Source organism: Lineus longissimus, chromosome 14 (assembly GCF_910592395.1).
Source record: "Lineus longissimus chromosome 14, tnLinLong1.2, whole genome shotgun sequence".
Taxonomy (NCBI): domain Eukaryota; kingdom Metazoa; phylum Nemertea; class Pilidiophora; order Heteronemertea; family Lineidae; genus Lineus; species Lineus longissimus.
In genome coordinates, this window is record NC_088321.1 from 3,716,684 (window position 1) to 3,730,668 (window position 13,985).

General features: G+C 40.9%; 2 protein-coding genes across 8 annotated transcripts in view; both read left to right on the forward strand.

Moving 5' to 3' along the window:
- Positions 1-4,289, forward strand: part of LOC135499123 (transcription initiation factor IIE subunit beta-like) — a 462,452-nt gene extending 458,163 nt beyond the window's left edge. For all 5 annotated transcript variants that reach the window (XM_064789792.1, XM_064789794.1, XM_064789793.1 and 2 more), the window contains one exon: positions 3,341-4,289. In XM_064789792.1, the coding sequence (XP_064645862.1) occupies positions 3,341-3,451 (111 nt within the window). In that variant the 3' untranslated portion in view covers positions 3,452-4,289. The remainder of the gene's footprint in view (positions 1-3,340) is intronic.
- A 2,277-nt stretch (positions 4,290-6,566) lies between these two features.
- The window catches only part of LOC135499121 (uncharacterized), a 99,766-nt gene continuing 92,347 nt past the window's right edge, over positions 6,567-13,985 (forward strand). For 2 of the 3 annotated variants that reach the window (XM_064789783.1, XM_064789786.1), the window contains exon 1: positions 6,738-7,502. The gene's annotated coding sequence lies outside the window, so the exon portion shown is untranslated. Of the gene's footprint in view, positions 6,643-6,737; positions 7,503-13,985 lie in introns of those variants that run through there. The other variant, XM_064789787.1, reaches the window with a different exon arrangement.

Here is a 13,985-nt window from a genome sequence, read left to right on the forward strand (position 1 = left end):
ATCTTGTCTCGTCTTTTCGTATACTTGTCTTTCTTCGCTTAAAATCGTACTCCTAGGAGATGTCTATTTCGGGATGCTTCCTTCAACAGACTGAAAATACACAAGAAAGGACAAGAGATTACAAAAGGGTGGATGTTGATAGGACAATAGCGATGACAATGGTTGCTGTTGTGGAAGTGTCAGACTTGGATGTGACAGACAGGGAGATAACATATGGGTTAATCTTTTTCTCATTTCACACCTTACTAACAAGCTTTCCATGCTTATAATGCATCATATATTTGTTGTTTTTCAAATTTCAGACAAAGTTAATATTGTTCGATTTGAAATTTTGACATTTTCAGCATGATACCACTGTCACAACCTTGGAACATCCTTTAAAAAGACAACTTTTTTCCAAAAAATTGAAATTTTTGAATATTTCTCATGAATTAAAATTGTTTCAAATTCCTATTTCAGATTGACTGTAGACCACTGGTGATTTGTCGAAGATTCGGTACCATTCGATTAAGAATTCTACGAGTTAATGAGCTTAACTTGAAGACAGTCTGTAAACAATTTGAAGACGAAATATAAGGTAGGTTGTCCGTATCGGACAACATTTTAAAACGTTAATAGCTCGCTCAAATCAAGTTCATTTTTGATGAAACTTGGTTATGTTAGTCAAGACATCTCAAATGCTTGGGAAAAGGCATATTTCATTGATATCTCAAGATTATCCCTCTTCATTGAGACAAGACCACTAATGAATATTCATAGGTTGGAGGGTCCAGGCCTATCTATTAGACGAGTGCATGTTTTTTACTCTCAAGTACATATTTGGAGAGGTATTGAAAAAATATTTGCTGTGGCAAGTCTACAGATATAAATAAATTGTTTGGTAAAAAAAATAATTTTGAATTTTGACAACCTGGCCATAGGGGGGGTGGTTCAAATTTGGAGTGAAAATGGCCGAAATGGGTAAAAATGTCCACTTGTGTCAAACTTGTCAATTTTAAAAAAAATTTCCGTGGTCAATCACCAATTTCCATCGCACCAGTTACTCGCAAGACTAACCCGTATATCATATCCGAATTTCAGTTTCACAGCTCCACGCGTTCTTTAATGGCAGGCATTTTAAATAACTGGAAATGGCTTGGAAAATCAATTGTGGTCTTGTCTCCGATCCACGGCCAAGGGAAAATCAAGTCATCAAAAAAGTTAGATTTTTCGCATCAAATCATAGTTATTAGTACTTTTCTGCTATGAAATAAGTCTTCAGACAATAAGCTATCATTTGAATAATGAAAAGTGCTGTTTTGATGGGGAAAAATAGGGTTTTTTAAACCAAATAGCCGGCACCGATCTTCCAAAATTAGCGATGGTTTCAAAACAGTCTCCCAGATATGGGGCAATCTCTTCATTATCATAATGGGATTTGGAGGCATGTTTACAGATTTTACAAGTTCGAGACCTGTAATACCTAAAACTCGTATAGATCCCCATAGATCCCCTCTATTTGTCGAGTTAGCGCCCCTGTAAGATCATGCATTTTCGGACACTAGAACGAAATCTTCCTGCGGATATCGCGGTTTCGGTGATGATATAAGGAGAAATTGACTGTTCTTAGAGTTGTATGGGACAGAAATGAGTTCATACTTCATGAATACATGAATATATTATGATATGGGCGGGCTTCTAAGTCAAAACAATAACAAACTCAACTGCATATCTACCGTGTATCGCGTAGTGCATTGCCTAGTGTATTTCGTAGTGTATTTTAGCGGAGACATTATTTCCCATTATTTGCGCACTTTGGCCACGCCAAACGTCTTTTTTATTCGTGGAAGTTAATCTGCTCTGTAAATTTTATTCTACACAGGAAGAATCCATACTAGGTATTGCAATATTTCATGTCTATTGGTGTTTTTGTGTACAGGAGCGCACCAGACAGTGAGACGTGGAGATGTGTTCAGTGCTGGTGCTGTCAGTAGACTGAATCTGATTGGCCATAGCGATCATTAATATGGGTCGGGATCACGTGATGTGACGTCACCGCAATATCCTCCTTGGACTATCGCAAAACGATTTTTCAAAACTCAGAATATTTCGATGCTTTAGATGCGTTTTTATGACTCCAGCTCCTCCCTCTCTGGGAGCTGGAGTTAGTATTGTTTTCGCTCAGGTTTCTCGTCCAATCACGTGACCTCTCCAACACTCGATAATGCACTCTTTTCGTCCACGTTTTAGGCCAATCTTCGGCATGAACATGAAATCTAATAAGCGCAGTACTTAAATCAGATGTTTCTCTCGCCTTGAAAACATTCCTGGGTAAAATCCATTGAGATTAGCCGAGTTAATCTACTTTTTCCGTGATTAAAATCTCTGCCGCTGAATTCTATAAATAGAAACTATTAACATCGCGGCAGTGTGGTTCCCATTGTGCGCCCTCCCACTTCACACCATGTCTGCAAGTTTTACGGAGAGGGAGGGCGTGCGGTAAGAAGAATGGCCAAAATGACGTCACGTTTTCCTGGCAATGCCTCTTGCCGGACCAGTCAAGCATTGGGAAAGCATCTTTAATTCTCAATGCTATTTCAATTTCATCTCAAACATGTCTTTTTACAGACCCACCCCTTACACAGACAATGGGTAACATCAAGTCTTCTGTTTTCAAAGTGTTGGAGAAAGTGTTTTAGGCCTACCTCAGTAGCTGAACTGATAAAACACTGTCCAAGATCAGCAAAGCAGCAACTGAGAATGGTGTCAACAATGTTTTTAACAGAAACAAGCCTCAAACACTTTCCCCAACACTTTCAAACCCAAGACTTAACCTCACCCAGTGAGTGATGCACTCTGAACTATACTTACCAAGAACTGTCTCCACCCTCATTCTCTGGCTAGGATAATGTAATCCATACAACAGTTTACTATCGCTAGGATAACCCAATGCTCCCTCCATCCAATACTCGGGGGCCCATTTAATTTGCTGTTAAGCAGATTTCTCAATCTAGTTTGTAGTTGATGTCACTAGTTTCTCTGCGCTGTGAGAGGTAGTAAGCCTTTCCACAGCCAGCCAGTGGGAGGGGCTTTCTCCTATAGATCCACCGGCAAAGCTGGTGTTATGATTTGAGTGTGTTTCTCTCGTGCTCGCTACCATCACTTAGTTGGAGTGCACAGTCTAACCAGGTGGTGTCCGTCCGCAAAAATCATTATAAGAGATCAGCTTCAGTACGATGCTACCAGTGGTGGCACATGGTGGCAGACAGAGGTATTATCCTCCTGGCCAGGTGATTACCAGGCCATGGTCGTCTCTTTAACCCACCCCTCCCATTACTGATAATGTCTTCCTCTGTTTCAGGCTCCAGTACAGAAACGAAAACGAAAAGGTGGCAATCGAAAAAAGACATTCAAATCACATAACGACCATTTAGGAAACTTGTTAGAAGACTATTCAAACGTGGACAAGTGAGACAGTTATCAATTTTGTTAGGACTTGTGTGATTGGCTGAAGTAATTCAGAAATGAGTTAGGTCGGGTCTGATTGGTTGGAATTCTGCTGAAGATTTTATGGAGAAAAGTGTCTGCCGTGACTATATGCGTTGCCAAAAAGGTGGAAATCGTTATGACTGTTCGGTTGCATGCATCACTTGATTGACATCGATGTTCAAAGTTAAATGGAGAACACGGTCGCTGACAAACCATGTCCTTAAGCATGTTAAAGGGACAACTTGGGCATGAGATATGTTGGTTTTTTCATTACAAAAATGGCTTCCTGCAGGAGCGTGATATCTCCAAACGGGATAATTGAAAAGTCATTGAACTCCAATAACAAATGCACAAGAACGGGGTGTAAATTTAGGCCTGCCTGAAATTCGCAAGCCATGCCCAGAACTGCCTTCCAACACTGGTGAAAATCGTTATCAGAGAACGGCATCAGTGTAATACTACCAGTGGTGGTGCATGGTGTCAAGCTGGCACATTATCCTCCTGACCAGGTAAATTCCAGGTTGTCCCTTTAATAAGATTGAGCTCGGGACACGGCCGCTCTTGATTGGTTCCTAATTTTCATTTGCTCTGAAACGGTATTTGGCACTAAATTTCTAGGAAGCCACGCCCCCCACAAACCTCAACCAATGAAATCGCATATAAACAACAACAAACCTGAACACGTTGGGGTATCGCGGCTGACTTTTGTTAAGACGTAGCGTAAACTACATTCTCTGTTCGCAATAGTATTTAACCTGGTTGACCAAATTTGTAAAGTCATTCATTGAAAAAGTACCAATTGTACGAAATGTCTGAATAGACTGGAATCGTTGCATTTGTTTATTTAAACCCACACTGAAACGGTATTTGGGCAATTTGTTTTGTAGGAGGAAACCAGTGCACCCGGAGGGAACGAAAACAAAACGTGTTGAATTAGACTGAGTGTTGCGCAAACCTGCCTCAGTAAAAGTTTGAAAGATACTTAGTTAAAAAGATGTGGATGGGGATGTTTTTAGAAATGAATCAGATAAAACGTTTTGTTGTTCGAAGTCTGTTTTCTGTTGGTTGGTGTTCTGTCTGGTTTCTATTTTGTTGAAAGTGTTGTTGGCGTTCATCACTGCTTTATTGGTAACCCTTTCACTGCCGGCTGCCTAGTATTCTCCTCCAGGGAGTATTTTCCTCAAAGGCAGGGTGAGCATCTTTCTTCGAGAAAATTCTACTTTGTCAGGTGTTTGCATTTGGAGGTGTGGTCCTCCAGGGACAGCTCGGAATACAACTCTCCTTTAGCAGGGGACTTTAAGGCCTTCTTCTCCAGGGAGTATTCTCCTCCAACCCAGGATAAGTATTTTTACATGCCACTACGGTTTGGTTTATTGAAATGAATGTTTCTCACTTGGTGGAGTCTTATGCTTGCTCTGGCAAAGGTAAAAGGTAGACTAAGCCTTGGTTCCATTTGAAACGACGAGGGTTGAGTGTCTCGCTCAAGGACACAAAGACATAACCGCGGTGATCCGTTTGAGAGTCAAACCCATGGTAGTCCTTATATCAATGTGTTTGGTCGCCTGACGCTTGTAACGAGAAGAGTTTTTGGGTGCATTTCTATAGTAACTCACACAACGTAGTGAGTGTAATGGTTACGTGTGTATAAAGTGTAAACAAAATTCATATATCCATCATGTCCATCGAATCTGAAAAAATTTGTGCAGACCCATGACAATTCTGGTTCCGGTACAGTTTGTCGCATTCCATACGGGCCGCGCTTGCCGATCCTGCTTTCACGACGCACCGCAACCACAGTTACCATGATTCCCATTGTTTCCTTCCTCGTGACGCAATTATTTCATGACGTCATGAGCCATTGACCATTCACGCAAGTAGATTTATTCACACCGGCGCCACTGAAGTGCGGGTGTGGGACATCATGTATTTCAAAATCGTCTGCTAGGACATACAGGACAACGTCGGCGGAGACAGTTGTGACATTTCATTGCAGACAAAGAAAACGTCATCTTCTTCTCGATTTACGTAACTTCAAAAAAGTCAGTTTTATCACTACTAAATCCAGATCCAGTCACGTGATTTCTAGTAACTGCCAAACTCGACCCAGTGCCAGAACTGTGAAGCAATGATGTAGGTCACGTGGTCAGAGTGCAGGAGTTCCCTTACCGCCTGGCTATCCGATTTAGCATCTACCGTTCCGGAACGACATCAGCGCCTCCAGTGTCAAGATAATAAATTTGCCATCCTTGATTTTGGCGCCAAACGAATAAAAAAAACGCGTTAAAACAATTAAGAATATATCAGCTACAAAAATTCGTTATTAACTAACTGCTGAAGAAACATACACAAATATCTAGGCCAGCAGGTGGAAAATTCAATTATTATTTCACCACAAAGAGCTGCTTCTGTCCGCAGATATGAGACAGCTACCGGGGCGGGGACTATTTCTTATGGGGCCTTATTGTTCAGCGTCTCCAAGGATTTTTCCCCCCAATGTACTGACTAAAACCTGTCACTTTCAGAGAACGGGGTTGGGGCTTTGGGGGTCTCATCCCCCAATGTACTGGCTAAATATGTCAGAAGGACGGGGTTTGGGGGGCTCCCCCGTGTCAATCAGTTGTGGGAGTTGACTAGAGCTTGCTCTTTACATATTATAGGCCTAAAACATGCCCACCAATGCAGATTGAAGTCGGACCTCTCGGCTCTGGCTGTTGGGGCGCAGGACCCCGCCGCGAAGACCGATCAGCCGGTTGCGGCTGACGGGGAAAAGGTCACATAATTTAGGAGGAGAGACGATAACGACGAGGATGGATTTCTCTAATTTCTACTTTTTTTCGGACTTTTAAATATGGCATTTTGGCAGATCGTTGTGGATAGGGAGGAGGCTAGTATTGGATGAGCGGAAAGAGTGGATATCGTATATTCTGGAGATATTGACGTCGTGTAGAGACATCGTTTTGTAGGGAGCATAAACGGACGTTTTTGTGCAGTGTTTGCCGTCACTATTTTCTCCCGCCGTGGCTCATGAAGGGAGGCCTCCCACCCGCGATTATTTAGATCGTTCTATTCCACGGCCGTTAGACATTTCAATGTGCCTTAACAATTTATTTGATCACATGACTCCTGTGGAATCTCCGATCTGATTGGTTGATCTGCAAACATGACGCCTTCGTGGTAATTTGCATGATTTATGAAGTAATTTCCCTTGACCAACTTTGAACGCGTCGATTATGATAATAAAAGGGAGGGACCCAAATCAGAAGTGAATAATAATTAGGTCATGTGCCAGGAATGGTTACTGCGTAATCAATTTTTTGGGTACTTCGTCAACTGGCGGAGAAATTTGCTGATGCGCCAAATCCCGTGCGAGTTTCTTCGATATTTCGCCGGAAAATCAGTTTAAAACAGGTAAGATCGGTTCATATGCCAAGAATTCGTACATGGTAACGAAGAACCCATATCGAGGGACTCTTATGAACCAAGAATAGAAACTAGCAAGTCTTTATAAACGTAAACAGAATGATGAAAAGGGAAAATTATATGGTAATTTCTCATCTTGGTGGTGTATGCTACAATGTGGAACCAACTACACGGCTCGTCGATGGTGTAGCAGGAGATTTGCTTGACCAACTTTGAAAATCGCGAGCCCGGGTCTCCTGGTCGTATTCCTTATTATATACCAAGCCACTTTGGTTACTCAACCCGCCGTTGGCGCGGTGGTCGGCAGGCTATTCATAGTAACAAGACCGAGGGATTTCTCCACAAGTAAAAATTACCTAGCTAACGGCCGTGATTCCAATACGGAGAACGTGAGTAACATTTTATTCATTGATTTATTTGGAGGCCGATGAGATCTTTGTGAACTTTGTTCGTGTACATATGTTGTCGTATTCGGAATCGTGTATATTCGTATTATTCTAAACCACGTGAATGGATTCTGGAAGGATCTATTCAATCGTATCGTAAATGTGGAGCTCGCCAAGCCAGGATCGACAGCAAGTGGACTCGTAGAGAATTGAAGAAACCAGGCTGTGGTAAGTTTGTGACATTTTAGTACGTTATAGATACAGTCCTCACATCGCCTTATTGTATGGGAGGTCAATTATAGCTGCGCCCAAAAAACTTGCCGCTGGCTGCATTGGGTACGGGGTGAGTTTTGATCAATCAATCATGCTTTCTGCCAGCTGTAGGGTAATACCGGAAGATGTTGGCTAGAACACCGACCAACCGGCGAAGTAATTATAAAAATGAAAAAAGTGAAGGAACCTTTTTTGCCTGGGTGAGAAAACTTCGTAAAAATTATATACTTTCGATTGTCGGATGATCTATTTCCGGACATTGTCATTTCTCCGCTCTCGTCATAACCCCCCTCCTCCTGCAGGCGAGTCCAGCCCTTCTGATGACCAGACAAAAAATGCCATGAACTTCAGTGACCTGGGTGACCGTTTTTTAGCTGGTCGCAAATTGCGTTGTACTGGGGCACGTCATCGTGGGGGGGTTCGGGAAGAAGTTTTGATGCAGTTCAGCCGACAAGAACGATCAGGGAAATAGAAACATACAAGTACCAGTCGTAGCGATCACATCAGATCGCCGTTATACTCATGTGATCCATCCGTACTGTAAACCCCTTACTTTACACAGGGTTTTTTTTCGCAGAATTTGCAAACAGCCTATATTCGCGAAAATAAAAATCGCGAAAAAAGTTTTAGATTCGAAAAACTGATCGAAATTTCAAAATCAACAAAAAAATAAAAGTCGTGGATATTTTTTTCAGAAATGTTGGCTGATTGGAAAAATAAAAAAGCAGGAACATTTGTCTGTTGACAGTGTGCTGGTTGCTGCAACTCTCTCACGCAAATGACTCACTACAACACTGAAATGCGAATAATATACTTTATTCTTTTTTTCTATTTATGATTTACCACCACCTTCGTATTCTACTTTTTGTTATAGATATGCACCACCAACATTGTAGCATTCATTCAATATAATACCATGTTCAAAATATAATAATATGCAGCAAACGACCTATTTCGTCCAATCAAAAGCGTGTACAGAGAATCACCGTATGTGTCATTTTGCTTCTTTGTGATATTTTCAACTGCTACTTTTTTACAATTGATTGCCGCGGCCAATATGGCATGTTTCACTTTATTTTACACCATCAGCATACAACAATCGTTGAGGTGATATAAAGATAACTTCCTTCATTATTACTTGCGAGCAAAAATCACAAGTAGGACTACTGATGTTCTTACATTGTTTAAGGGCTTCATGATATACAATGTAGCTCTTTTCTGGAAGCACAGGAGGAACAGTGCATGAAGCTGCAGCCAGCTGACAGCGTCATTGCTCTGTTGCGCTCAGCAGAGTGAAAAATACATTGTCCATGTTGGCCACGGCATTCTACACTAAAGGGAGTAGACAGTATTGGGATGACAGTCTGAACAATCTCACCATTTGGGCAACCAAGGAGTGAAGGACAGAAATTCTATACCAAGCCAACCAATTTGATAGAGCAAGGTGGCCTTCTGGCTATATACGAGGACGGTTCAATAAGTTTTAACAATGGGGCATTCATTTCAAAAGGGGTTATCACAGACTTTGGAAAACACATTTGCTCAAATGATGCAACTGTCTTAAGCGCATCTAAAAATTATCCCCATACTCCTACAATAACTGGAACTGCAGCTTATTTAGCAGAGGTTGGGTGCAGCCTTTGAATTCTGAAAATCGAAAAGTTTGAAAAACCCTCATAAAATATATTGATTCCGTTATTTTTCAAAAGCCAATATTTGCATCAGTGAGTAGAAACAAGCATTTATAAAATGTGTAAATATCGGTCACGTGGGCTAACCAGATGTACCATTGTTATTCAATATAAATAATATTGATGACACGTTTGCAATGTGGTGAATTCTGGTCGAATTTTTCAAATACGTCAATCATCAGTCTTTAATTACATTTGATCAGCCTCAATCATGCTGGTCGAATGCGTGTTAAGCATTAAGTAAAAGCATCCAGATTCACTTTATAGTTGTAACAAGTGGCTTTTGATTCCCAGTTATTTTTAATATCTAATGTTTCATTTAAGTGTTAAATTTGGTGAAATTCTGCTAAAAAAACTCGGTCACAAACAGGTAGTTTATACAAGCCCCCTTGTATGAATTGTGCTAGGGACGAAGAGCCAGGAGTAAGTAAGTGCTCTGGTATGTTGATTAGTAATGCCTAAAGGAAAATATGGTGGTGACTTTTAAATACTGAAAATTTTCATAACAAGTTTGTCAAAAATGCACCACCTGTTTTTAGTCAGAATTCAATTGCCACTCAAGGGTCAACACATAGCGATAAAACATCAACATTTATGTGAAAGTGGCCACAATATGCAGTGATTTCAGCATGATGCAGGCCCTGGTTTCGCCTCGGCGGCAAAAAGTTATATCAAGTTTTTTAAAAACTTCTTGATCCGCCCTCGTAATACATTGAATAATACCTTGGTCCATGTGACATACAAGTAGAGAAGAAAATGTCCGTATTACAAAAGTTGATGATTGTAGTTATACCTAAAAAAATGAAACGGCCAGGGGCCATTGTGCTCACCGTATAGATATTTGGTGCTTTGGAATTAATCCAGGTTAAGAATCATTGTACATGTTTAGTATACAAGTCAAACCAAAGTCGGTATGACGTGATGTATCGTTGCTTGGAGTAAGTACCATAAGAATATCATCAAAAACAAGTCACTAATAAACGAGATATTGCACTTTTTACTTATTTTAGTTTTTGCCTTCTGGTGGCCAAGTTGAGTACCAGATCAGATTCGAAATTCGGTGTCCGAGGTTACATGACGTAGGGAGTCAGGTGTACCAAATTTCAAGTTCATAGCTTTAGTGGTTAAGAAACGTGCCATAGTTACAATCAAACGACCAATTTACGCCATTTGACCTCCGTGACCTTGAAAAGCAGGTCAGATTAAAAACTCATATGATACGCGATATATCCTTGCTAGGAGAACCTACCATAAAAATGTTATTGAAAACGAATCACTAATAAGCGAGATATCACACTTTCTAGGTTTTCACTTTTGGCCCCCTGGTGGCCAAGTCAAGAATCAGACCGGACTGAAATTCAGGGTCAGAGGTCAGCTGACCTAGGGGGTACTTTGTACAAAGCCTCAAGTTCATGGCCTTTGGGGTTAACAAACGTTCCGCAGTTACGCTCAAATGGCCAATTTACACGATTTGACCTCTGTGACCTTGACAAGCAGGTCAAATCAAAAACCCGTATCATATGTGATGCATCCTTGCTAAGAGTATCTACCATAAAATTTTTACCAAAAACTAATCAGTAATAAGCGAGATATGGCACTATTCAAATTTTTGGTTTTGGCCCCCTGGTGGCCAAGTTAAGAATCAGACCAGACCGAAAATCAGTGTCACATGTCATCTGACCTAGGGGGTCATGTGTACCAAGTTTAAAGTTCATAGCTTTAGTGGTTAAGAAACGTGCCATATTTACACACAAACGGCCAATTCACACCATTTGACCTCTGTGACCTTGAAAAGTACGCCACATCGACCTGATTTTTTGTCAACATGTAGAGCTACGTAACAGGTGTCTACATACCCAATTTAAAGACTATAGATAAATAATAAATTATATAGGACAAACTATAGGACAAATAAAGACAAAGTGTGCCACTATCGGTGAAATTTTAGAGTTTGACCTCTGTGACCTTGAAAAGTAGGTCAAATCAAAAACCCGTATGATATGTGATGTATCCTTGCTAGGGGTACTCACCATGCAAATTTTAGCAAAAACAAATCAGTAATAAACGATTTATCGCACTTTTTAAGGTTTTGGTTTTTAGCTCCCTGGTGGCCAGGTGAAGAATCAGACCGGACCGAAATTCGCTGCCAAAAGTCATGTGACCTAGGTCATAATGTGTACAAAGTTTCAAGTTCATAGCACAAGCGGTTAAGAAACGTGCCACACAGGATACGGACGACGGGCACATGGCTATCGTCTAGACTCCCCTGACGGTGAGCCAAAAAGGGCTGTGCGGGTGGTCACTTGCCAGAATTCGTCTACCAACTAATCCGTGTTTTACCAAGACCGTTTACTGACAGATTGACAATTAGACAATCAGAAGCGAAAGCAATTCTGACAAGAGAATCCTCACACTGCCGCTGAGATAATTTATTGCCAAAAGGCGGCATCATTTACCGGTCAAATACACCAAAAAAACTCCAGCCCATGTCAACTTCATCCACAAAAGTTAGTTAATTTGATTTGATTTGATTCAATTTAATTTCATATAAATTATGAGCAACGATACAGACATATTGTATCGGTAACTATTGCAGCCACGCTTTGGTAATAACGTCCTCATTGCTTTTATACGGCAGCAGATTAGTGCCATAAAAAATAAAAAAAATAAAATATTATCTCGTTATTACGCGATCTTTTCTCGTTATTACGCGATGTTATCTCGTTATTACGCGATCTTTTCTCGTTATTACGCGATGTTATCTCGTTATTACGCGATCTTTTCTCGTTATTACGCGATGTTATCTCGTTATTACGCGATCTTTTCTCGTTATTACGCGATCTTTTCTCGTTATTACGAGGTCTTTTCTCGTTATTACGAGATCTTTTCTCGTTATTACGCGAAGTTATCTCGTTATTACGAGATCTTTTCTCGTTATTACGAGATCTTTTCTCGTTATTACGAGATCTTTTCTCGTTATTACGCGAAGTTATCTCGTTATTACGAGATCTTTTCTCGTTATTACGAGATCTTTTCTCGTTATTACGCGATCTTTTCTCGTTATTACGCGATGTTATCTCGTTATTACGAGATCTTTTCTCGTTATTACGAGATCTTTTCTCGTTATTACGAGATCTTTTCTCGTTATTACGAGATCTTTTCTCGTTATTACGAGATGTTATCTCGTTATTACGAGATCTTTTCTCATTATTACGAGATGCGAAAGTGCACGCAACATCGAGGATTAAAGCTCAGGATCAAGCGCGGGAAAGGTCCGTACTTTATAGACCTATATACCATCTTCGTGTCCTAACATGCCTAATATGAGGGAACTTCTTGTACGGTTCTATTTCAATCTTGGACTGAACAATGGTGAAATTCTTGCTGCACTAGCCGGTAACCATGACATTACCATAAGCAAACGTACGTTGCATCGTGTGTTACGTGTACTTGGACTGTACCGTAGGAAAAACAAGTCTGATTTACGCGAGGTAGCAGCATACATCGAAGCATTGCTACAACAAGGCGGGGACATCCATGGATACAGGTGGATGCATCTACGATGTGTGCAGCGCGGTTATGTTGTTTCTCTGGAGGAAGTTCGGCTCCTTTTGAAAATACTTGATCCAGTTGGTGTACGATTACGCTCTAGCAGAAGGATGATTCGCAGGGAATACTTTTCACGAGGCCCAAATTTTGTATGGCATTTTGATTCATATGACAAGTTGAAACGGTACGGTCTTTGTATCAATGGGTGTATAGATGGCTTCTCTCGAAACATAATTTGGCTGGAAGTTTATTCTACCAGCAGTGACCCACGAGTTATTGCCGGGTACTATATGGAAACAGTTGAATCAAGACACGGTTGCCCAGTAAAGGCACGTGCTGACATGGGAACTGAAAATGGACACGTTGCACACATGCAAACATTCCTTGCAGGAGAGAACAGTTTTTACTACGGTAAAAGTTGTCATAATCAGAGAATCGAATCATGGTGGGGTATCCTAAGACGCCAGAGTGCTGAGAATTGGATCCTAATGCTGCGACAAATGAAAGAGGATGGATGTTTCTCTGGTGACTTTCTTGATACATCGTTGGTTCAGTTCTGTTTCATGAATGTCTTACAGGTAAGTTGCACTTAATGAACTCCAAGTCATCTTCATTGTTTGATTACTAGTATGCGAAACTAGGCGGCGTTTATCTGTTAGTACACTGGCCGGCAGATAAATGCCGCCAAAATGATCTGACATCTTGCCTGGACCTCGGTCATCCACAGTTTTAGTATTCACAGTTATTCTAAACACAGGAAATGTATGCCCACACGTTGAGTTAAATCCCCCAAATCGAACGGCTTCCCGGTAAGAAAAATGCCCATCCCGCTTCAGAGGCTGAAGAACCCTTATTTCTAACAAGAGTGTATATATTCAACGTGGGAGCAACCCCTTTTCATCTGTTAATATCGATAGTGAAAGGGACTACTTTCAGACTATGTCGCAGTATAAGTTGGCCTACGAAATGCGGGTGCGCATGCATAGCCTATACTAGTTTTGGGACAACATGCGATATTACGATCATATACAAGGGCTGAAGAAAAAAAATGTCCAGTGTCACCCGAGGACTGTACTGCAGTCATACATTTGAGAAGGATGCAAAATCTTTAAAATCCTGATCCCGATAGGTTAATTGTGTAGAGAACGATTAGAGCAGGGCCTAGGCTCTGACCGTACCATCAGCAACAAAATTCCGA